Genomic DNA, 25,095 nt, shown 5'->3' on the forward strand with positions numbered 1-25,095 from the left:
CCTAAGAAACAAGCACCACTTCTCATTCAATCCCTTTTCAAAGTGATGTTAACCCCATTCTCCCAAAACCACTTAAAACACCTATCCTGTGAACAGACTCTCAGCACTAATTAAATGAGGCTATCAAAGCATTTTAGCTTCTCACACCCAGAGAAAGACACAACCACGTCTCTGAACTAGGCCACGCTCCAATAAACTCAGGTCACACGCAGCCGGATCCAGCTGAACGCAGGAACCTCCCAACTCGCGCAGCAGAACTTTGCTCACCTGCGCAAGGAGCTTTTACCATCCTGAACAGCCTAATCCCACTCCCGTCCTAAAACCAGCCCAACCTCATCAGTAACATCAATGGAAAGAGGAACCCGAGAACTCCAGCACAAGTAGAGTGATTGATTTGCAGTGACAGAGCAACCCAGGCTGACACGATCTCTCAGTAACGACGGGAGAAGCGTTCAGCAGAGAGCTGCTCCAACATCAGAGCAACGAGGGCACCGAGTCACCCACAAACATGAGACCGTCCAGGCTGCGGATTATAACCCTCAGGTGCACTGAACTGTAAGGAACGTTCAAGGAAGAAACGTTGTTTTCACAAAACTGGGGAGCTGGCACCTGACCCCAGCGAGGGAAGGGACCGAGACACATCAGACTGTGAATCCTGAATGTAAAACAAAATCTCTTCAAACTAATCCCAGAATGCAAACTGACACCTGTATTTACAAGTTAATCTAGAGGGAAGGACGGCCAAAGAGCCAGGAACCCATTTTTAAATAGATCAATAAGGGAAAGGGTGTTGTTCGGATTAGATGAATGAAATACGTAAACTGAGGCAGGTGTCGGGTGCTCTGTAAACCCTGAAGAACCGACCAGTGGGCAACAGGGGAGGGAAATTGCACCCAGGGTTTGGGGGGATATAAACGGGGGCTTTTTGCCCTATTATGCGTGCCTGCCTTTAGGGAGAACACCCGGTCTTGCAAAATCATTAACAAAATGTGCTTTGCTGAGAGATCCTGCCTGGGCCTGTTCTATTGGCAAGGTGATCGTTTCCTACACGACCACACCTGGGCTCCGCAGTGACCCACGGGGGGGCCCACAGTGGGGCAGCACGTGTCACTGCACCAGTGGGGACCGTCACCCGGCAGCCACTCGCCTCCACACGCAGATTTCGGGGCCTTCTTGGACAAAAGCACTTCCATCTTCCCTTGCCTTCTTTCTGGTTTTGGTGGTGAGGAACTGAACGATGATCCAAATGCTGATCCCAATGATACAGGGAATTGACCTTCTCCCCTGGAGAAGTTGTAGAAACTGAGGGCAACAGAAAGTAGAAATTTGGAAAGGTTGTTAGATGAAGCTTGGAGAGTATTCAGTAACAGGGACAAGGAAGATTCTTGAAAGGATAAGTAAGTATGGAACTGAAGAGGTTGGAAGGCTTTGAAAGCCTTTAGAGAGAGGTCAGTATATATGTTGGGAAAATGAACGTTGGGGAAGGTACAGAGGAAGTAGGCAGAGAGAGAAACAGACAGTAGCAAGTTTTGAAAAAGACTGATGGGAACCTGGAATGAACAGAAACAAGTGGAATTTTTGGTGGATTGACAACAAGTAACAATTACATAGTAGGTAAAGGGAGTCACTGGCCAAAGTGAACGGGCATATTTTTGTGAACCTTTGAAATACAAATTGGGTAAACAAGTAGGTATTGATAAATTTCTATATATGTCCAATTCCTTCCAACCTTTTTGGGAGAAGGAATTTGGCCAGTAATAGAGAAATTAATACAAGTCAGGTTATAAACAGAATAATAAAGGACCTCTACCCAGTGGTAGCAAACACCTTTCTGACTGTATTAACTCTAATTTGATTTGGCTTACTGTTTTAGATTTGAAAGATGCCTTTTTGCCTCTCTCTCCGTGAAGCCAGCCAGACAATATTTATGTAAAACCCAGCTCACCTGGATGGTGTTGCCACAAGGATTTAAAAACAGCCCAACAGTACTAGGAAATCAGCTCGCTAAAGATCTTGAATCTTGGGAAGCCCCATCTGATGAAGGACAGATGCAACAATATGTGGATGATCGCTACCAGGACACAGAAGACATGCATAACCTGAACTGTAAGCTTATTGAACTTTGGGGGCTCCAAGGATACCAGGTATCACAGAAGACAGCCCAGATGATACAGCAACTCATGAGTAACTCATTTGGGCTATGAAATCAGCGTAGGGCAGAGGACCCTGGGCCAGGCTCGAAAGGAGGCCGTATGCCAAACATCAAAGCCTCAAACTGTAAAAGAATTACGGACCCTTCTTGGGCATGACAGAGTGGTGCCGGTTGTGGATTTATAATTATGGATTGTTTGTCAAGCCACTGTATGTGCCAGCAGCCACAGATCAGGAACACCTGCAATGGAATAAAGGAGCTACACGAGCCTTTGAAGAACTTGGTAAGGCTTTGACAGCGCCTGCTCTAGGACTCCCAGGTGTGAGTAAACCATTTTTTCTATTCTCTCACGAGAAGCAGGGAATAGCCTTGGGTACACTGGCACAGGATCTTGGCCCGTACCGACGAGCAGCGGCCTATTTCTCCAGACAATCAGATGCAACTGCAAAAGGGTGGCCGGGATGCCCGCGGGCAGTTGCTGCAGCGGTACTGAACATACAGGAGGCCCGGAAATTTACCAGGGGTCAGAAAATGGTTGTGCTGGTATCCCACACGGTGCCTACAGTTCTAAAAGAAAAAGGGGGACGTTGGCTTTCCCCACAAAGATTTCTCAAATATCAAGCTAAATCATCCTCACTAACACTGTCAAGCCAGCTTCTTTCCTCAGTGACAACATTGGAAAACCAGTTCATCATAATTGCCTGGAAACCATTGAAACAACATAATCCAGCCAAGCAGATCTAAAGGACATAGGATTATGGAGAACACTGAGAACTGCCTTACGGACGAAAGCAGCAATATCCTGAACGGTGAAAGGCACGCTGGTTATGCTATAACTACTAGCCATGAAGTGATGGAATCTGGACCTCTGTCTGAAAGTACTTCAGCACAAAAGGCAGAAATAATCGCCCTTACCTGTGCTCTGGAACTAGCCGAAGGTAAAACTGTGAACGTTTATATGGACTCTAAGTATGCTTTCAGGGTCGTGCACGGAACAATTTGGAAAGAAGAAGGACTCTTGAACTCTCAAGGCACACATATCAAACGTGCAGGAGAAATATCGGCAGCTCAACTTCCTAAGAAGGTGGCAATCATGCATATCCAGGCGCACCAGAAAGCGAGCTCGGAATTGGAAAAAAGGAAATGAGCTGGTGGACAGGGAGGCAAAACTGGTGCCTAAGCAAAAGGTAAAAGTGGAAAGTGCCCTAGTCCCCGACGGGCAGGTTATTTCAGAAGGTAAGCCAGAATATACTAAGGAAGACCAGAAACTTAGTATAGATTTAGAGGAATCATATCATGAGGAAGGGTGGGCTCACGCCCCACAAGAGAAAACTTATTGTTACCTCCTATTTAGTTTGCCCTTTAGTAGCAGAAACATTATACGAACATTTGATCAAAAATAGTAACTACAAATTGGTACACTACTGTAAGACAGGTGACACAGCAACGCGCTCTTTGCCTCCAGACTAATCCTAAGAATATACCTAAGCTAGAAATGGGTCAAATTGGGAAAGGAAACGGACCTGGGCAATAATGGTAAATTGATTTTTCGGAACTCCCAAGAAAAGGGGGGTGCTGATATTGGTTGGTACTAACTGATACCTTTTCAGGTTGGCCAGAAGCACTCCCTACCAGAACAGCAAAAGCTCGGGAGGTAACTAAAACATGAGCACAAGAAACAATACCAAGGCTTGGTGTTCCAGCTGATATATCCTCTGATAAAGGGCCACATTTTAAATCAAAAATTGTACAGCAAATCAGTCAGCACTTGAGAATAGACTGGCAACTACATACACCTTATCATTCTTCCTCCAGTGGCCAGGTAGAAAGAAAAAAAAAAAGATGAAGTGAGTCATCTAATTGAACAACAAATTGTAAATCTGGGGCAGGAGGCAAATTTGGCTTGGTCTCAATCTTCACCTTTGTCCCTCTTGCATATGAACAAGGACAAGGGCAAATAAGGGTTAAATCCTTTTGAAATCCTGGATGGGAGACCCTATAGTGTACAGAAGGGGATGTCTGCACAAGAAGGGGATGAAATTATGACTTTTTATATGGTTATATTGCGTAAACAACTTAACAAAATTGGGAAGAGTGTTTGGAACTTGGAGTAGGGGTCTGGATGGGCCAGTACATAACATCCAATTGGGCGATTATGTGTCTGTGAAGTCTCTTGCAGAAAAGGACTTTGGAATCACAACAGGAAGCCCATTTCAAGTCCTCCTGGCATCCTTCACTGCTACCAAGATTAAAGAACGGAATGCCCGAATCCATCATTCTAGAGTGAAGAAAGTCTGCAAAGCACCACGAAGGGTAACCCAGGCGCAACCTGGAAAATGCCGTTTCTTACGGTCATAACCCTAGCACACGGATGGGACGAAAATTGCCATGAGCAAGATCTGAATAAAACCATGGGGGAACGCTTTAAATTGGTGCTTTGGAATCAAAACCATCAGAGTGTATATATTACATTGCCCACTTCCGCAGAAGAAAGCTTTACATTTGTAGTAATTAACCAAAACCTTTCTGAAATTCTATCAAAGAAATTAGGTTATGTCCACCCTGACATGTTTTGGTCCTTCTGGACCTTCTGGGTAACCTTTTGGTCCCTTTGGTCCTTCTGGGTGACCAACCCAAACGGCACTTCCTACCTCAGCAAGAAGAAACCCGAAAGAGAAGACAAATGCTACAGCTGCAGTGAGCGGGGTCACCACGCCAAAGAACGCAAGCTCCCGTCGCAGCCCAGAAGATGCCATTCCTGCCGGAGCACCAGCCACATGGCTGTCAGCTGCCCCCAAAGAGCTCAGCAGCGCAGAAGACAAACACCAGGAGCCTGACTTTTGCATTAACATTAAAAATCTGTTGAAGGATAGAGATGGGTTTTCTCAGGTAGAAGTAGCCTTCTTACCTGCGGCCAGAGAAAACATAGACAATCATCACATTAGTAAAAGAATTTACTAACCTCTTAGCAAAGGGGGGAATGATACAGGGAACTGACAATTAACTAATTAACACTTGACACTTAAGGAACTAACCCTACCCCACATCACTAAAGACACTTAGAGAGCTAACCCTTTAACCCACATCACTATTGCCTAGCCTTGCTTAACTCTGTGTAACTTATTGTACGAAAAACAGGACTTCACTGACGCCTTGCAAAGATCACAATCCTCGGGTGCATCCTTGGGTGAACTAGATTACAGAAACTTGGACACAGTTTTAACCAACTCAGCAGTCTGAGACCCAACCAACTCATCACACTGGACCAAAGGTGATCGGGTACAGAGAAGAGGACCCGGGGTCACGATCACTGCGCAGCTGCAACCAGGAGGAGCCGGAGACTCTGGAAATGGTCTCCTGAACTCATTGCAATAAGAACCGCCTTCTCGGGGACAGGTTATGAATATGTACAGGTGTTCCTAAAACTTCCGTGAATATGTAACGCTTTACTGCATTTAACCAAGCTCACAGCTACTGTAATTTTACACACGTATTAGGTGAAATGATTCCCCGTGTGTCCGGCATCGTACCTAAATACATACCTTCCTTATAACCTCAAGGGTTGTAAGGTCATTCCACGCCTCACCAACAGCAACAACAGAATCAACGTAAAGTCTGTGCAGCCATAAGGACACCAGGGAAGTATAGAAGAAGTTCCACGTATCCATTGAGACATCTAGATCTGGAATAAATAACAGATTTAGCGAAAGCAGATTCCTACAGGATGAATTCAGTGTAAGCACACAAGAAAAATAATCATACAGGTTCTGTTCTAAGGAAAGGCAGAAAATACTTTTGTGCTGTGCAAGTGCCTGAAAGTAAAGAGTCCTTGCAAAACGTTCGCTGGCCTTAGTTTTGCGCGGACCTGACACAGGCAGATCTCTGGAGCTAAAAAGCTCCATGTCAGGGGAGAAATCACTGCCACAGAGGCTGCTGCCGAACACAGCCCTTGCTTGTGTACATGAGACACCACACTGGTTACAACAACAGCTTCGACCCAGACTTTCAAGGCCAGACTAAAACCTGGAAACCTTCAAAGTACTTTTTCAGAATTCTATCATGTGGGTGACGGTTGGTTCAGAACAACCCACACTGTTCTGAACCAACTTAAAAATTCAGGGTACATAACGCTGCAGCCAGGAGTGCACCTGTGCAGTCACCGACACTACCTAGCTCAGAAAAAAAAAAAGCATTTAAGAGTTTAAATAAGGTTTGTTTGCAACACTGATGGACTGAGGAACGCAGATGACAGCCTCCTGCTGTTATCCACAGTCCTCTTGGATCTTGTTTCTGCAGACGTGAGACGAGCTCAGAAACCGAGCATTTCCAAGAGGCTGGAAGCTTTGCTAACTTATTTTTCCCCTGGGCTGTTACTAATGCTAAAAAAGCTTCTTTCCCCCTCACCCCTCCACAATTAATACTGAACCCCAAAAAAGAAAAGAGCCGAGGGGCTCCCAGGCCCGTTCAGCAGCTCATCCTGTGCCTCCAGCACGACTGGTTTATGTGGGCAGCCCACAGGGGTGGGTTTTACCCCTCCAGGGGGCTCCAGAAACCTGCAGCAGCCCAAGTACCCCACACCCTGTGCCCACCCCAGCACGCGCCATCCTGCACCCCCAGCCCATCCCTCCCGTGTTCACCCACCCCTCTAACCCCCCATACAAACCCCTCACACTGACCCCCACATCCCACACCCCAGTAACTGCCTCAGAACCACCCCCCCCAGTTATTACCCCTTCACATACCCCCAGATATCACCCCCCCACACACACACACACACATTTTCCCGCCCCGTGGTTATTACCCTTCCCCCCTCACACACACACACTCCCAGTTATTACCCCCACACACACACACTCTCCCCACCTCAACATCATTACACCCCCAGTTATCACCCCCCACCCTACAGCTATCACCCACCCCCCCATGGCTATTATTCACACACACAGTTATTGCCCCCTCCATAGTTATTACCCACACCCACCCCTCACAGCCCCCCCAGTTATTACCCCCACACACTTCTCCCCTCCCCACAATTATTGCCCCCAAGGGTTATTACTCTTCCCTCCCTCACACCCCCCGCCCCCCCAGCCCAGTTATTACCTTCACACACAGTTATTACCCCACACACACCCCCCCGGGGTTATCACTCACACACACACAGTCATCACCAACACCGTTATTTGTCCCTCTCACAGTTACTACCCCTCGCATCCCCCCAGTTATTACCCCCACATGCACAGCTATTACCCCCACACACACACATGCACTCCCCCCTCAGGGTTATTGCTTCGCCCCGTTATTACCCCCACACACCCTACAGTTCCCACTCACACCTCCCCAAGTCATTACCCCCGACCCCGCCGCTATCAACCCCCCACACCCACCCTCCTCTCATGGTCATTACTCCGCCCCTCACACACACCCCTTCCCCCGCCCCGTTATTACCACTGGCCCTCAGAGTTATTTAGCCCAAACCCTACGGTCACCCCCCACAGTCCTCACAGGTTCACGCCCCTCACGGTTATTCCTCCCCCCATACACCGCAAGCTCCCCAAACCCCCGCCCCTTCCGGCCACCGTTTCCCGCCGGACGGTTCTTGCTGGCGCTCCTGGGGGCGGCGGCCACCAATGGGAAGGCAGCGTGAGGCGGCCCCTCGGCCGTGGCGCAGCGGCGGTCGCCGCCGTGTCCGTCTTCACCCCCACCAACCAGGGGGAAAGCGCCGGGAGGCGCTTCGGGATCGCCTGTTACCGCAACAAGGCCATGGGATGGCGCAGCGGAGCGTGAGTGCCGGCCCGGGGCCTGCCCGAGGGCGGGAGGGAGGCCGGCCGGCCGGCCCGTGTGGGGCGCAGGCCCGTGTGGGGCGCAGGCCCGTGTGGGGCGCAGGCCCGTGTGGGGCGCAGGCCCGTGTGGGGCCCGGCTGGGGGGGGGCTTGTGTGGACCTCCCTTGGACACTCTGAAGAGCAGAGGGGCCCTGCAGAGGGACCGGGACAAATTGCAGAGCTGGGCAATCACCAAGCACATGAAGTTCAACAAGAGCAAGTGCCGGATCCTGCACCTGAGCCAACCCCGGCTGTACAGACAGACTGGGGGACGAGGTGCTGGAGAGCAGCTCCATGGAGAGGGATCGGGGGTTCTGGTGGACGGCAAGTTGAACGTGAGCCACCGGTGTCCCTGGAGCCAAGAGGGCCCCGTGTCCTGGTGCACCCAGCACAGCACGGCCAGGCGGGCAGGGGGGGATTGTCCCGCTCTACTCTGCGCTGGGGCGGCCTCACCTGGAGCATCCACTGTGTGCAAGGCTGGGGACACAGGAGAAAAGGAGACAAAGCTACTGCAGCGTGTCCAGAGGAGGCTGCGAAGCTGGTGAAGGTTTGGAGGGGAAGCCGAATGAGCAGCGGCTGAAGTCCCTGGGTTTGTTCAGCTGGAGCAGACTGAGGGCAGAGCTCATGGGCTGCAGGTTCCTCAGCAGGAGCAGGAGGGGCAGGGCTGAGCTCTTCTCTGTGACAGTGACAGAGCCCGGGGAATGGCAGAAGATGTGCCAGGGAGGGTCAGTGGGACATGAGGAAAAGGTTCTTCACCCAGAGGTGCTGGACACTGAACAGGCTCCCAGGGAGGTGTCATGGCCCCAAGTCTGGCAGTGTTCAAGGAGAGACTGGACAATGTCCTCAGGCACACGAGGTGACCTGTGGGGTGTCCTGTGCAGGGACAGGAGTTGGACTCCGTGATCCTGGTGGCACTGGGGGAGCTGGGAAGGCCCCTTTCAAGCCAAACTATTCTGTGATCCGTGTAGGTGCCTTCCAAGTCAGCACATTCTGTGATTCTATGACCCAGTTTTGTGGGGCAGCCCCGTGTGGGCACCCAGCTGTGGCAGGGGAGAGGCCCAGGTGGGGCCTGGCTGTGGAGCCGGGGAGCTTTTGTGGTACGCGGCTCTCCAGCCCAGGAAGGTGGTGGGATCTGTGTGAATCCGGGTACGCGGAGCGCCCTTGGGCACAGGGCAGTGCCCTGCGCTTTCCTGGGGAGTTACATCTCAGGAGTAGAAGTTTCCAGGCTCGTTGGCAGCACAGGTTGTTCCTCCTTGCTAAAAACTCATGTTCTTTTTTATATTGTTGACTTCACAAATTTTCTAACCGTGCCCTAATCTCTTAGAGAAAGATTTTGATGAGGTCCTGCAGACACACAGAGTGTTTGTCAACATTTTCAAAGGCCAGGTGGCAAAGAAAGATGATCTTGTTAAAGCATTTGTGACGGATGACCAAACAGAAATCTGTAAGATGGTAGGTTTCAACCACTTCGCGGTTAGCAGCTTTATAAAAGCTTGGAGAAGACTTTCCCCTCCAGGGCTGGTGACTCCAGCACTGCCCTGGGCAGCCTGTTCCAATGCCCCACAGCCCTTTGGGGAAGAAATTGTTCCAAGATCCAACCTCAGCCTCCCCTGGGGCAACTTGAGGCCGTTTCCTCTGCTCCTGGCGCTTGTTCCTGGGGAGCAGAGCCCGACCCCCCTGGCGCCAAGCTCCTTTCAGGCAGTTCAGAGATCAGAAGGTCTCCCCTCAGCTCCTGTTCTCCAGCTGAACCCCCCAGGTCCCTCAGCTGCTCCCATCACACTTGTGCTCCAAGTCTTGAATATTTGATATGTATTTAGCTGAAAAGAGTTCTGAATACTCTGTAGAATATACAGCTTTTATACACTGATGTCTGTGGACACAGAAAAAAAAAGAATTACCAGTGCTGAAGAGTTTCTCACCTAAGGTATATTTTTAAGGATGCAGGGGATGCAAAGGGGACAGTTGCTCACTTGGGGAAGTCCAATGAAATGTTAAGAACAGATCTAATTTCTTAGTCCTTCTTGGTAGGATATGAACTGTGGGCTTGTTGTGAATTCAAGGAAATCTGCGCATCTTTTTTTGTAGTTTTTCTGTGGTGAGTTTTTTCTTTGAAATCTCTCCGTGCTGTCTGTCATAATGACATACATTATTAATACTGTTATTTTTTTTATCCACTTCACATCTGACCAAACCATTCAAGCAATTGTTAAATTTAACAGAGTTACTAGATTTTTCACTCTGTAGTCAAACCCATGACATTTATTAACTGGGTTTTTTTAGTTATTTACTGTCCAGATTTTAACAGAAGGAGAGCTGCAGGTATCGGACAAAGAACGGCACACGCAGCTGGAGTAGATGTTTAGAGACATCGCGACCATTGTCGCTGACAAATGCGTGAATCCCAAAACAAAGAGGCCGTACACAGTGATCGTCATAGAAAGAGCCGTGAAGGACATTCACTACTCCGTCAAACCAAACAAGAGCACGAAGCAGCAGGTCTGTTTTCTTGCAAAATCGGTTTCAGGTCAGAGGTGGTGGCTTCAAGTGTAATTTCTCTGTTTGCAGCCACAGAGGGATCAGCAAAGCCCTGGGGGCTGAATTCTGCAGAGTGATTCTTCATCCAGCCGGTGGTTGAATGCTGGATGCAAACAGCTGCTGAAACTCGTGCAGTTTGTTTTCTAACAATTCAGGGAAGGGAGAAAGAAAGAAAGAAACTAATTAAAGCAGCAACAGTGATACGCCTGGAACAGAAAGAAAAGTTTTGTCCTTTAGTTTGATTGAGGTAATAGATCGGGCCTTGCATCTGAGCCACATGTTGGTTTGCAGTATAAGTGCTATTTAAGATTTCAGACGGGTTTTTTAAGTGTTGGAGGGATCACGAATAACAAGAACTCTGCCTTTCCTTGTTAATCTACCAAAGCAGCGTTCGAGCAAACTCCCTGCAGCGCTGACAAAAGTGTCAGAAGCTGATGCGAAGGATTTGAGGTTTTGGTCTGTGTGATGGTTTTCAAGCAGGTGTGTAAATGCTCTTTGTTTTTAACACCTTTGTAGGCACTGGAAGTGATCAGACAGTTAAAGGAGACCATGCAAATCAAACGTGCTCACATGAGGCTGCGATTTATTCTTCCAGCAAGGGAGGGGAAGAAACTGAAAGAGAAGCTCAAGGTGCTGATTAAAGTGATTGAGAATGAAGATTTCCACCAACAGTTAGAAATTGTAAGCGATAAAGCCTGGCAACTGTGTGGGAGTGTTATTTTTCTCTGCTAAAGTGGCTGAAGCATTTCAAAGGGTTTCCCCAGCTGTGCTTGGCAGAGAGCTAAAGCCAGATGCCTTTCTCTGATGTCTGCATCACCCAAGACACTTCACTTTTGGTTTTCCACCAAGCTGAGTGGTGCAGTCGATGCACTGGAGGGAAGGGGTGACATCCAGAGGGACCTGGACAGGCTGGGGGGTCCATGTGAATCTTGTGAAATTCATCCAGGCCAAGTGCGAGGTCCTGCACCTGGGTCAGGGCAATACCCAGTACCAGCACAGACTGGGGGAGGGAGGGAGGGTCAGACGGATGGGCAGCAACCCTGTGGAGAAGGGCTGGTGGGTAACAAAAGGGCCATAAGCTGGCAGTGTGCTCTTGCAGCCCAGAAAGCCAAGTGTGTCCTGGGCCACATCACCAGCAGGTGGAGGGAGGGGATGCTTCCCCCTCTGCTCTGCTCTCCTGGGGCCCCCCAGAGAACTGAGTCCAGCTCTGGGGTCCCCAGCGCAAGACAGACATGGACCCCAGGGGGTCTGTCCCTCTGTCACCAGTGCTGCCTCAGGCCCTCCAGCATTTTAGAACGATGCTAAAACCCAACCTGTGGCTGGCAATGCCAACCCAGGCGATGTGATGGTGAGTTTTGACCCACACTTATATTAACCCTCCTAAAACCAACATGGAAATGGCAGATGTTTGTGCCTCCTTGTGTGGAAGCAGCTCTGGCTGCCTCCTCCCACATCCCACCCTTGCAGCTCCAGGACAGACCCCACACTGGTGGCCCTGCCTGCATCTCCCGTCCCAGAACAGCCAAAGGAGCTGCTTGTTTTGGCCTCCAGCTGGCTGATTTAGCCTGGTTCCCTTTCCCCATGAGTGATAAAACCCGGTGCTGAGGCTCCGGTGTCAGTCCCAGCCTGTGCCTATCCTTCGTTGTGTGTCATTTCATGTGATTTTGATCACATCCTTGAAAACAAAAACAAACCTCCAACGCACTCAACCTCAGCCCTCCCAGGGCAGAGATATTTCCGCGTGGTGAACGCTCCCGTGCAAATTCTCCCGTGTCCTATTTTAGGTTTCTCACCGGCAGCGGCTGCAGACAACTGCGCTGGAGCTCCTGTCAAGCCTTTGGCAGTGGTTGTTGTGGAAGGAATAAGGGTCTCTCAGGGCAGAAGAGGAAATCTCTCCTTTCCTTCCCTGGGCTGTGTCACCCCCCCCCACCTGCCACCTAATGAAACCCCAATGGCATCAGCCCTTTCCCTCCCCTGCATTTCTTAATTTATTCCTTACATTATTAATTTTCCTATATTGGAGGGCACCGTGCAACCTTTCTTTTTCCAGTGTTTGGGAATGTGTGTGCTCCCCTGCGCACTGGTGGCGTCACCATCATTGGAGGGGTTGGACAGATGCAGAGATGAGGTTCTCAGGGACATGGGTTAGTGCTAGGGGTGGGTTATGGTTGGATTCCATGATCTTGAGGGTCTCTTCCAGCCAAAATAATTCAATGATTTTATGACCTCCATCATGGGGACGCCCCGACATGGGCTCTACTGCCCCATGGCCCCCATGGGGTGGGGACAGTGCCCTACTGTGCCCCATGCAGCTCCCCTGCCCAGTGCAGGCAGGCTGTCCCAGGCAGGGCTGTCCTGTGTGGCTCAGGGGTCACTTTGGCAGAGGGATGCTCCTGACCCTGCTGCTGCCTTCCTGGTTGGTTGTATTTTGGTGTTTTCTTACTCTAGAAACCCAGGCATTGCCTCTGGTGTCTTCCCACTCGCTCCTGTACCTTTTTGCCACTTGTCACATCCATTTCCACGGGCGCCTCTCCCGGGCCAGGCTAAGACAGCGGCAGTCAGTCCGATTGCACCCAGTGTTGTCTCCCGGGCAGGAGCTCGCTGGTGGGGTGACGTCTTCTCCTCGCCTCGCAGACATGGTGAGGAGTTGGGATGCGGTGTCTGAACACATTCAGGGAATGCTCATGATAAAGCAGTTGGCCTTTATCTTCTGCTCACAACTTAACAGTTTCAGGAGACCTGAAATTCCTGTGTTGCTGCGTGTCGTTGCTCTTCCCCTCCTTTCAAGGCAGCTAAAGCATCTCAGTGTTCCCTTGCGTCTGGCAAACAGGCCACAGACCGGATTCTCCAAAAACTGAGATGGAAAAATGGAGTCCAGCTTTGTCAGAGAGAAGTCTTCAACACGTTTTGTGGCTTCTCTGTTGGCCAGAGTGCAAAGACCAGACCAAGAGCCTGAAACAACTGGCACCAGGGGAGGTTTTAGGTGGGATATAGGGGACAATTTCTTCCTGAAAAGGGCTGTCGGGCATTGGAACAGGCTGCCCATGGCAGTGGTGGAGTCACCATCCCTGTATGTCCCTTGGGACAGCCGTGTCATAGAATCACAGACTCATTTTGGTTGGGAAAGACCCTCAAGATCATTGAGTCCAACCGTTAACCCAGCCCTGGCACTAACCCACGTCCCTGAGAACCTCATCTCCGTCTGTCCAACCCTCCAGGGATGGTGACCCCACCACTGCCCTGGGCAGCCTGTTCCAATGCCTGACAGCCCTTTGGGGAAGAAATTGTTCCCCAGATCCAACCTCAACTTCCCCCGGCGCAACTTGAGGCCATTTCTGTTTGTCTTATCGCTTGTTACGCTTAGGGTGGTGAGAGCCTGGCCCAGGTTGGCCAGAGAGGTGGTGGATGCCCCGTCCCTGGAGACATCCCAGGCCAGGCTGGACGGGGCTCTGAGCAACCTGAGCTGGTGACAATGTCCCTACTCAGGGCAGGGGGTGTGGTGGGTTGCAACTTGGGCAGCTTTTGCAACGGATTTGTGGTGTCTCTGCACCCCTGTGCAGTTGTATGGATGTGACTGTGCTTGGCTGCAGGATGCTGGAGGAGGAGCTGAGGGCAAAACTGCAGTCCGAAGAGGCCCGGCGAGACCGGTCGCGAGCCCAGCTGCTGAAGAACGAGGAGCTTCTCCTTGAATTTGAAAACAGAATCGACCGCCTCCTCTTCCATCTGCACGGCATCACCGTGCCTGGCCAGGTATTCACCCAGCGCTGGGTGGCGCAGTGACGCAGCGCGGTGACACTTGGCGCAGCCACCGTCACCCCAGGTGGCTCATTTTGCCCACCAAGGTGGTTCTCTCCGTCTCCAGGATGACTCTCTCCTGTCCCGGGGGGTGGAGGAGAAGCTCCAGTACCTGGGCCAGAAGCTGCAGTACCTGGCACAGCGGGCGGCCCACCTGCCCCCTGAGTGCAAGATCCTGGATAAGAGCAACGAGATACGTGGGATGTCCATCCCTGCTGGGGTCTTCGGGGACCCGCAGCAGGCTCCTCCTGATGGCCCGTCCCAAGTGTCCCCCAGGGGGACATCAAGGGCACCTCTTGGGTTGTAACACCCACCTCCCCTTCAGCAATTAACCCAGGGTGTCTTTCACAGATTTTTGTGAAGGCCAGGGATTTTCTGGAGAAAAAAATGTCGAGTGATCCTCAGAACGTGGTGGTTTCCTTTGAGGAGAGAGACAGCAGCGATGACGGTAGGAGAGCTTAGCGGGGACGTGTCCCACGGCGACTGTCCCTGCCCCTGCCTGTTGGGATTTGTGACCATCCTCGCCTGTCTCTCCCTGTCCCAGCAGAGCCCAGCCCATGAGTTCTCTCCAGACCTTGGGGCTGTCTCCAAGGCTTTGAGCATGGGTGGTGCTTTTAGGTGGGGATGTGGGAGCATGAAGGCAGCTGGCGGGGTGGTGAGCATCGAACCACAGAAGGAACAAGAAAAGATGCTGTGGGGCAAGGAGGGAGAGCCTTGTCTTCGAAATCACCTGGTTGTGAAGAACAACCAGTGCTGGGGTCTGTCTGTGGCCTCTTCCTATTGGATGCTCTTGGAGGAGCCACTGAGTTTCTGAGCTTGCCACCTGTTTTGAATGAAGCTGGAGCTGCGTCCAGCACCGCGTGGCTCCAGACCTTTCTGGGAAGCCCCAGCAGCTGGGGATGGGCCACAGCAGCGGCACTGCCAGGCCCTGCAGGTCAGCCTGGGATGCTGGGCAGGAAGAGCCAGGGCTTGGCAGGAAAGCTCCCTGTGATGTCACCAGCCCTCCAAAGCGTGCTGGCTCTCCCTGGTGACATGGGCACAGCAGAAGTGGCCCTGCAGACCCTCCCCGGCCCGTTTCTCTCTGTTCCCTCCTCCAGAATCCTCTAAATCTGATGACGAAGATGACGAGCACGTCCCCACCCGGGAAGACATCAAGAGGGAGGGGCAGCTGCTGATCCAAAGCAAGAAGACAGCCAGCGTGTCACGGAATGCACCCCGAGATTAGTTTAAGGGACAAGAGGGTCCAAAACAACTTTTATTAAACCGGTGAGAAACAGGGTTTTAGCCCTCCAAAAGTGACTTAAATATAGGTTCGGGTATCAGTTGAGGAAAATTATGAAGGGGCAGCAACTAGTACAACAGGAGGTCCACAGTGTGCATGCACGTGGCTTCACCCAAAACAATGCCGGAACCGCCCCTGAGGCCCAGAGGAGTACACGCTTGCCTGAACACGGTGCGGGATTATTCTTAAAGGGATATAGGTACTCGTAGTGAGTACGGAAAGTGTACGCTCGCGATTCCGCGAGGGTAAATTTATAATACACTCGCAATCCTGCGAGGGTTAATTTACTTACACGTGCAAATGTGCACGGAATACTACACGTGCTTATATGGAAGCACGGGAGGAAAATACACTCGCGATTATGCGAGGAAATAATTTTATACGTGTGCAAATGTGCACAGAAGGTTACTCGTGCATATGTGCACGGAAAGTATAAATACACTCGCGATTATGCGAGCAAATAATTTTATACATGCTTATATTAAGCACGGGAAGTTACAGGTGCAAATGTGCACGGAAAGTATAAATATACTCGCAATCCTGCGAGCCGTTTTACTCACACCCGTGGCGGCAAGGCAAGCGGAGTCTCCATCCCGGGGAGGAGGGCTCTCGGCGGCAGCATCTCGCCCGTGCTCCGAGAGACCCGCGACAATGGGCGGAGTCTCGACGAGAGTCCCGTTTTTTATAGGCTGATCAGACCTGACTCTAGGCATTCTAGAAGCTTCTCTGCACCCCCACACCGGTTGTGGGGTGCCCCTGAAGCCTCCAAACATCCCCCACACTGGCCGCGGGCACCCAGCGGCTCACTGGCGCCTCGGCACTCCCGTCTCCTAATGACCCTGAGCCCTTCTCTCTGTCACCCTCTTCCCGAATGTTCTGCAGGGTATGCTAAATTAGGCTTTTAGACATATCTGTGGAACAGGTTTTTTTCTACAAAGACTACATACAGGTTGCATTGTTTAATGGCAGCATGTACTAATATTATATGCTCAGGTTTCACAGCCACTGATAACATATCCATTTAGGCCAGTTTGATTAACAAATATATCGTTAAGTCTATTACAGTCTCTAACCCCAGGAAAAATACACCCACGTGTTTAGTGAGAAATTATATTACGGATATACGCTTGCCTGAATCTGGCAAGGAATTATTCAAGAAAATCCACGGGTTTATAATGAGGAAAACACCCGCCCAAGCGGCGAGGAATTATTTAATACACTCGCTGATCTGGTGAGGAAATAGCTCAGTTCTACCTAGTAAGTTATCGCTCACCCCAGCGAGGCGACGAGGCTGACCCAATCCCGGGAGGCTACTTTAGGTGGCGATCCTGCCTAAGGGGAGGCTTCAGGCAGACAGACCCGCAGCTCCGAGAAGACCACAAACGGCCATTCAACGGGACCCCGTTTATATCCGTGTCAGATCTGACTGTGGGCGGTCTAGAAGCTTCACGTCTTCTCTGCACGCCCCTACTGTGGCAGGGCAGCCGCGCTCCCCGCTGCAGACACGTTGGGTGAGAGAGGCAGGAAGAAGCGGGGAAGGGTAGAAGGAAGCCCATCGGCGCTTGCAGCCCTGTGTCCCCATGTGGGGACATGGCAGGGGCGGCCTGGGGAAACCCCTCCCGCTCGGGAGACAGTGGGGTGGGGGCAGCTCCCAGAAACCCCTGCCCACTGCAGAGCCCCTGGCAGGGCCTGGGGGGCAGGTGTGTGCAGCCCCTCTGTGACACGGTCCGAGGTCACAGTGGGACAGCCAGACGTCACAGTGGTGACAGTCCCCCTTTCCCTGTCGTGACCAGCATCTGCCCCACTCACCCCGGTGAGGCCGAGTCGACTCCAAGTGCTGAGAGCTGCTCTCGCCACCGCTCTGCTCTGGAGTAGCTGCTCTGCAGTGAGGAGGAGAAGGCGGAGAGAGGGAGCACGACAGCACCAAGGAGTGTGAAAGGTGGAGAAGGAGAAGGAGGAGGAGGAGGAGAAGGAGAAGGAGAAGGAGGAGGAGGAGGAGAAGGAGAAGGAGGAGGAGGAGGAGAAGAGAAAAAGAAGGAGGAGGAGGAGGAGGAGAAGGAGGAGGAGGAGAAGGAGGAGGACAAGGAGAAGCAGTAAAGCCATTGTCCAGCCACTTGCTGCAGTTGTTGACTTGAAGCAGCAGTGGAACTAAGATGGCAAGACAGCTCTTCTTGCAGCCTCACCTGAGCCCAACTATTGAGAAGCTCGAGCGTTATGGTAAGGCCTTCAGGCCCAATTTCACATGTGTGTCTGGGTCAAGGACATCTCTGAAATCAGGATGGAAACCCAAGGACTGTGGGGGGTGGTTGCTCAGGAGTGGTGACTGCAAGGAGGGACCTGCTTGACCATCCCAAAGGGCTGAGGGGCTGATGTGGCAGCCAGGGCTCCTGGTTCCCTTCCTGACGTGGCCCCTGCCTTCCTGGGGCAGCCCAGGCAGAAACCCCTGACCCCAAAGGGCTGCCCTTGCCTGGCGCTGGGCATTGCCCACGCTGAGCTCATGTCTGAATGGAAGAGCTGAAGGTGCTCGTGGGCCACGTGGGCTCTGTGTGTTCAGAGATGTGACCCGGCAAAACTGGCCCCTGCTGGGGAGACACCAGGGCCTGCCCTGAGCCTCCGAGAGCCGCGTGGAGCACAGCCCCGTGCCCCCGCGGGCATGGCAAAGCACTGCCGGCTTCCCGTGGGAGTGGGTCACACCCTGGAGAGCTGCACCTGCAAGGAAAGGAGCCCCTTGGAGGCAGCATGAGGTGTCCTTTGGTTCTTGCCGGGCTGGAGAGAGACCACCTGAAATGCCTGAGTGAAAGATGCATCGCTCCTTGGACAGGAGTGGGCCGAATGGTCTTGAGCTTGCTGCCTCAGAGCATGACAGGTCTTTCCCTTGTTTTTCCAGAGTTCGCTAAGATTTGGGCCAGCACATCGTATCACCTCAGCCTGCAGCTGGCTCTCCACCAGGTGGGCCTTACCTCCTTCTCCCCTCACACCCTGATGAACGCTGATCAAGTCCTGACAGCCCTTTGCCATGGGGTGCAGCTGTTCTTCCCCTGCGTTGAAAGCGGGAGCAACGCCCCAGCACGACACTGCAATGCACACAGTGACATGGACACCTTCTCTGTCCATTCAGATGTACAAGAAGGTCCCCCCGTCAGAGTTGCATGTGAAAACCTGGAAGCCTGGGACACATCTGGATTTATTCCAAGCGTGGGAACCCCCTGCCTTCTATCTGATTGAGCCAGAGGGTGTTTGTCAGCTTTCCCTCACCTATTTGGTTCTTCGTAGCTGAAGGGGGGTGAGAGGGAAAAGCGCAGCCCCTGTTTGTGTTCTCCCAAGGAGCCCATCTTGCTCCTTTGTGCCTCAGGCCAGGGCAGGGCACTAAACGCCATCAGCCTCCTCTGACAAGTCACCCGTCTGCCCCTCCAAGACTTCTTCCCATCCGCCATCTCCTCTGTTCCAGGCTGTCCGCATTCCCGGAATCGGGACTTTTGCGGTTGTCAGAAAGCGAGTAGCCCTCAGCGAGCAGGATCTGGTGATCGTGGAGAGACCCGTGTTTCGACCTGAAAAGGCTGTTGTGCAGGACCATGAGCTCCGCTATGGTTGCAAAGACTTCCCTGGTAAGCAGCGTGAAAGCGGCGCTGGCCCTTGAGCAGGGTGGGGAGGGGTGCTCTGCTCCCCAGAGGTGACTGAGGGGAGTACCAGCCACCCACCGCGGTCCTGCCAAGAGCTTCACTCGACAAAACCAGCCGGCTGTGAAAGGACCCTGCCTAGCTGTTTGTTTTAAAGAATCACCAGCGGACAATACAGCTAAGAGCGCACTCTCTTTGTCCTGCTTCAACAACAGGTTCCCTCACAGCTTCCTTGGTGTGGTGTCTTCTGGTTCCGTGATGCTTCAACTCTTGCTCCCCCTTTCCGCTGCACTAGACCTCCTCCAGGCAAATGCCGGGGCTCTTCCCAGCTCCCTCAGCCTCCTTGCACGGGGGAAAAGCAGGGGAAACCCAGGGGGGTAAGATGGTTCCTTCCAAAAGCCAGTGACGGCGACACCTGCGCCTTCTAGTCACTACTGCCTTTGGGGCAGCTGTTGTGGGACCCTGGGGAGCACCCAGAGCTTGGGGCTGTGTTTGGGGTGCGTTTCTCTCTAAAGACAAAGACAGCACCGAGTGTGGGCTGGCACCCTCCAGCTTGCCCTGGGACCTGGTGCCTATCTCCCCACTTTGTCCCGCAGTCACTCTTCTTCCCACCAAGTGCCTAAGACTCTTTGTTTCCCTTTCTGTATCAGAGAAACCACAGCTGTCTGCTCCGCACCTCACTGTCCACTTTAAGAGGAAAGGACAAGCCGAGCGTCTCCTCAGAGGCGCTGGCCCAGCCAGACAGCCCAGTACCAAAGTGTTGCCCGAGGGCCTGGAGGCTGCAGACCTTTGATTGTAGCCTGCCCAGCAGGTCTGCAAGCTCATGTGTTCCTCTTCTCTTGTCTTTCAGGCCATCAAGATTTCGAACAACTGCCGTATGCTGAGATAGCCTCAGAGAACGCTGTCTCTGAGGGCACCGTGCAGCTCTACATGGAAAGGACCACGCACCTTTTCCATGCCTGCCTAGAGAACAGGAAGAACGTTGCCATCATCTGGAGGGACGTGGGCATGCTGATTGCCGAGGGAAAAGAGATAAAAAAGAGATTTTACTTACACTTTTTGGAAAGGCTGAATGGCACTGGCAAGATGCTGCAAGCTCTTCTCGAGGTAGGATTTTCACTTTCCCAGCCCCACTCCTGCTGCTTCTGAAATGCTTTCTGGGGGCTGCTTTCCCCTGGCCGACCATGCCTTGTTCAGTCACCTGGGCTCCTGGAGCTCTAGAGCACAGCAGGCTCTCTGCAGAGCACCTCCCTGGCGTGCAATGGCCTGGCTTTGCAAGAGCCACCCCCAGAGGAGCTGCACTTTGCGAGAAAAGGCCGGCGTTGATGGCGGGGAGCGCTGCGTGCCCCACTCTGGGGGCCGGGAGCAGAGGCACAGGCAGAGCAAGGCTTGCTGAGCCCAGAGCCCTTGGGCGGCTCTGGCTCTTTGCTGGCGCTGGGCTGAGGCGGAGCGAGCAGCCGGCCCTTCCCAGTGTCCGCTCCTCCCGTCATCCGTCTCTGTCCTCGTTGCAGATGCCGGAGATGAGGGACTCAGTCATCTCACGCCATGACACCGCTGCTTCCCAGACCTCCTCTGGACGTGTTATCGTCCTGCCATGGTATGTTTGACTTCACTTGGAGGAACGTGGGACAGTGGCACGGCTTATGCATCTGTCCTACTGTGGAGCTAGAGACGCATTTAGGCAACATTTCCCACTACGTTTCTCCTGCTCCTTTTCTTTCCTCTGTGGGAGAGACTGCTCTTAGGTCCGGAAACGTTAATCTGCAAGGCTCTACAAGGAACTTGGAGGGCAAGATCAGAATTCGAAAGGGTGTTAGAAAATCAGAGCACTAGATAATATTCTGCTCTCCATGTGCACTGTGAGCAGGATCATTTCCCCAGAAGCAGCAAGGGGGTTTTGTGGGAGGACGGCCATTCTCACGGGAAGGATGGAAAAAAGTGGGCACAGGCTGACGGGGTCTCACCTAGCCCTCCCGGCACTGGAGTTTCTACTGCAGCCCTCCGGGTTGGGCTGCCTTGGGAAACAATGTGGTGTCCTTTCTTCAGCCTGGTACCTTCTTGCTCTTCCAGGTACCAACTTGAGACCGTGCCGAAAATGCCAGCGCTGATAGACCTGAAAGGATGTGTGAAGGGAAAAGGTGATGGCCTGTGGTGTGAACCTGCCCCAGCAGCAAATCTGTGTGCACGGGACCAATGCAGAAACCCCAGAGCCGGATTCCCTTGAGATAAATGATTCCCCTCCCCAGAATGGCTCCTGGACAGCACGAGTATCTCCCATGGAACCCCCCGTTTCAGCACACCGATGAGAGAAAGCCATGCAAACAGTCTTCCCCAGGGAATAACGGTGCACTGTAGGCATGGGGCATTGGATGTTAAAACAGTGTCAGAAAAGGCCTAAGACCTCCCAGGAAACATGGCTTTCCCCCAAAGGGATGAAAAGGACCACCTTCCCCAGTGTTACCACAGCCCTGAGCAGACCCGCACGTCACTCTCCTTAGAACTGGCACACAAGTGGCACCCGGTTCCCAGAACAACACCGAGATGCTGTTCTGAAGAACCGTCTCCTTTCCCGTTTCTAGAGGATGCTGCCGAGAAGCGCCTCCTCCGTCGAGCAAGGCTTCCTCCAAATCGGTTACCTGCCCTGACTGTGAAGCCGGAGCAGGGTCAGAAAGCTGAGGGGAGTGAGCCTCGCGCCAGGTGAGACACTCGCATAAATGGGTGAGCGTGACCCCCTGCTCCGGCCTCTGTGGGAGCGAGACGTTTCTCCTGGAAACACCCCAAGTGCGCTTTTCCCATGTCCCACTAACTCATGGTTTCTTGGTCATGGCAGTGTCTTGTAGCTTCTTGGCAGACTCTGCTGGCACCACTATTTCTTTCTTCCCTTCCGATGTGCAGATCTCTTGAGTAACCAAGTGCAAAGGTTGATTCCAGGAGCAGAAGGTCATTTTGGCTTTCCCTTCAGGTTGAAATGAGCCTGGCCTTTCTGTTTGCTGAGAACAGAGTTCTGCAGTTAGTTACTGCAGAGGATTGCCCTGAGCAACCAGGAGCCTCTTCTACGCTGACGCCTGTCTTACGCAGAGCCCAGTGGCAGGATGGCCCTTCTCGTGGGGTCGTGTCCTCCTCCCTTTGACACTGTGTCCCCAGCGCCCAACCTGCCCGTACAGGGCATAGCGCTATCTCCGGGCACAGGACCCTGTTCCTCTGGTTGCTCCAGCAAGAGAGGGCCGAGACCTGGGCATCCTGGGTTGCAGGGGGGCTGTTGGGCCCATCCGAGGCTGACAGCTTGGGGTCTTCTCTGTGCCTGGGGACTTGATCACAAGGATGCGAGCAGAGCACGTTCTGCTGCAGAAGCAGGTGCGCCACCTGGAAGCACAGGATGCAGAACCAGCTCCTCCTGCGCTCCTGCCAACACGCCCTGTTGTGTCTTTGCAGGCAGCTACCGGTCATCCAGAGGAGCTGCTTGAAGGAAAAGGAGGAGAAAGGAAAGCTACCGCCTCTGCTTGCACCCAGAGAAGTGGACTTCATAGCCAGAGCCATTGAGAGGAGAGAAAAGGTACCCGACACCGGATGCTGCAGGAGCACATCGTACTGGACTGTAGAGCAGCGTTGCTCCACACGTGCCAGTGCTCACAAGATTCTTCACTGGGTGTTCACGGGACCACTGACCAGTTGCTTTGGTGTTTGCTTGAAGGGAGGCGGGTCACTGTCAGTTGAGAATATACTTGTCACTTCCAGTAGCCTGGAAACACCCCCAGAGCCCTCACTTGAGGCCGTTTCTGTCGGCCAGGTGACTGCAGGGCTTGTCTGGGCTCGCCAGCTGCCGGCTGGTTTGTAGCCCGGTGGTGGCTTATCTCCCTGGTCATTCCAGACGGGCTCCTCGGTGGAGCCTGCGGGAACCTGGGAGCAAACCAGCGTGGACAGCAAGGCAGAAGAGAAGGGAGGGGGGGAGGGAGGGAGGGAGGGAGGGAGGGAGGGAGGCAGGCAGGCAGGCAGGCAGGAAGGAAGGAAGGAAGGAAGGAAGGAAGGAAGGAAGGAAGGAAGGAAGGAAAACAGCTCAGCCGTGGCAGGGAAGGCTAATGCTGCCTGCTATTGCATTTTGTTTGTCCCCCAGAATAAATGGGAGAAGAAGGAGGAGCAGCTTCCACCGTATATCCAGAAATACCTGGAAGAACAGGAAGAGAAGGAAACAGAGCTGGCAGAGGCCGAGGCAGAAGAGGAGATGCCCAATGTGGAAGGAAATGGAGAAAAGCCAAAGGAGATGCAGAGGAGCCAGGTACTTGGGATTCCTGCAGAAAAAGAGCACTTTCTCCCGTGGGGCGGCTGAGACTGCAAAGTACCCTGGTACCCAAGCCGTCATAGCAGCCTTGCTGCAGCAGAACCGGGCGGGTGATGCTGCCCTTCCTGAGCAAGAAGGGGGACACAGAGTTGCAGTGAAACCCTGGTGACACTCAGAGGTCACCCCAGGGCCTGCTGAGCTCCTTCTCCCGGCTCTCCCCGTCCCGTGTGGTCCATTCAGAAGTGTTCTGGGGTCTGCGTGCTGGGAAGCAGCACCCTCCGGGTGCAGGGCTGTTGTATGAGAGTCTCCTCCTGTGCAGGAATCCAGCTCCCCCGAGTGCTCCTCAGACAGCTCCTCGAGCAGCGTGGAGTCAGACGAGTCCAGCTGTGACCTGCTGGAGATGAACATGGAGGGCTGGGAAGAGGCCGGAGAAGAGCCCCCCAGCGTCCCTGAGGACAACAGCGTCCCCCAGAAGCGGTACGAGATCTACTCCACGTCGGCCAGTGCCAGGAGACCATCTCAGGCGCTGAGGCTCGCGAGAGACACGTCCAGCAAGAGCCTCCTCCGGCGTGACGAGCGCCAGTGCCGGCCAGCCAGGCTGCTGACACCAGCTCTCCCTTCTGTTCAGTAAAGCCCCACCTGCAAACCGCTGGGTCTGACACTGTGGGTGTTTCCTTGGTGGCTGTGGAAGCTGCGCTGGGCAGTGGCGCAGGGAAAGGCCACTGCAGGGAAGAGGGCTGGAGCCTCAGCCTCAGCCCTGCTCCAAGGGCAGCCCTCCCCAAGGCTCTGCTGTACCGGCTCGGCTGCGGCCCTGCTCTTTGTGCCCCTGCACCCCGCGTCCCTGGCACGGAGCCTGCCGCAGCTGCACATCCCGGACAGGAGCGGGAGGAGAAGGAGGAGGAGGAGGAAGAGGAGGAGGAGGAAGAGCCTGGGCACCCTGGGGAGCCGAGCTGCAGGGGAAAGCATCCGGGGGCTCGCCCAGCCAGGGCACTGCGGGGCGCCCAGAGCTGTGCAGGAACCACCGTGTGCCACAGGGACAATGGCACCCCAGGCAGGAGCCGTGCCTGGGGAGAGGAAAGCCATGGCGGGCAGCTGGGCTCTGCCAAAGCTCTGCTGGGGCTCCCGACCCTTTTGTTCCACAGCCCCTGGCAGGAAAGGCAGGCTGGAGCCGAGGTGGGATGGGGACACCTCCGAAAGCTCCTCTGCGGACCCCTGGGTTGGCATAAAGCGTGTCACAGGGGCCTGAGAGCGGCTGTGTGGCAGGAGGGAAGGAAGTTCGAAACTGCTGGCTGTTGGGCACCCTCACCCTGCCCGTGCTCTGTGGGGACTCCACGCAGCGGGTGTCAGCGATGCTGGCAGAGCCCAGGCAGGCTTAACCGCGCTACGAGAGATCGGGCCCATTTGTCAGACCTCTGTGGGATATTTTTTCCTGAAAAGCCCTGATTTTTGGGCATCCTGACTTTGCCTCCATAGGAGTAATTCCTACTGCCATTTACACTCTAAACAGCTGTGCCTTTCTCATGGCACCACGCGTGAGGTTGGCCAACGGTCAACAAGAATGGCTTGCCTCTTCTTAGGTGACTCTAAGCAGCTAAGGAATATATGGATATATATATGTA

At 53.3% G+C, this 25,095-nt stretch overlaps 1 protein-coding gene across 1 annotated transcript; it reads left to right on the forward strand.

Moving 5' to 3' along the window:
- The first annotated feature begins 7,865 nt into the window (after nt 1-7,865).
- LOC139826621 (coiled-coil domain-containing protein 81-like) lies at nt 7,866-20,349 on the forward strand. Its single transcript, XM_071802973.1, has 7 exons — nt 7,866-10,467; nt 11,023-11,187; nt 14,097-15,567; nt 17,377-17,800; nt 18,471-18,532; nt 19,032-19,188; nt 20,051-20,349. The coding sequence occupies exons 4-7, from the start codon at nt 17,737-17,739 to the stop codon at nt 20,347-20,349; spliced, it is 582 nt and encodes a 193-aa protein (XP_071659074.1). The 5' UTR covers nt 7,866-10,467; nt 11,023-11,187; nt 14,097-15,567; nt 17,377-17,736.
- The last annotated feature ends 4,746 nt before the right edge of the window (nt 20,350-25,095 follow it).

This window comes from Patagioenas fasciata (genome assembly GCF_037038585.1).
Source record: "Patagioenas fasciata isolate bPatFas1 chromosome 19 unlocalized genomic scaffold, bPatFas1.hap1 SUPER_19_unloc_1, whole genome shotgun sequence".
In the NCBI taxonomy this organism is placed as follows: domain Eukaryota; kingdom Metazoa; phylum Chordata; class Aves; order Columbiformes; family Columbidae; genus Patagioenas; species Patagioenas fasciata.

Bases quoted from the DNA above. Each gene is read 5' to 3' on its own strand.
- LOC139826621 (XM_071802973.1), top strand. From the start codon at position 17,737: ATGGCAAGACAGCTCTTCTTGCAGCCTCACCTGAGCCCAACTATTGAG. The intron at 18,533-19,031 runs GTGGGCCTTACC...CCTCTGTTCCAG, and splicing joins TGCAGCTGGCTCTCCACCAG to GCTGTCCGCATTCCCGGAAT. The intron at 19,189-20,050 runs GTAAGCAGCGTG...CTTGTCTTTCAG, and splicing joins TGGTTGCAAAGACTTCCCTG to GCCATCAAGATTTCGAACAA.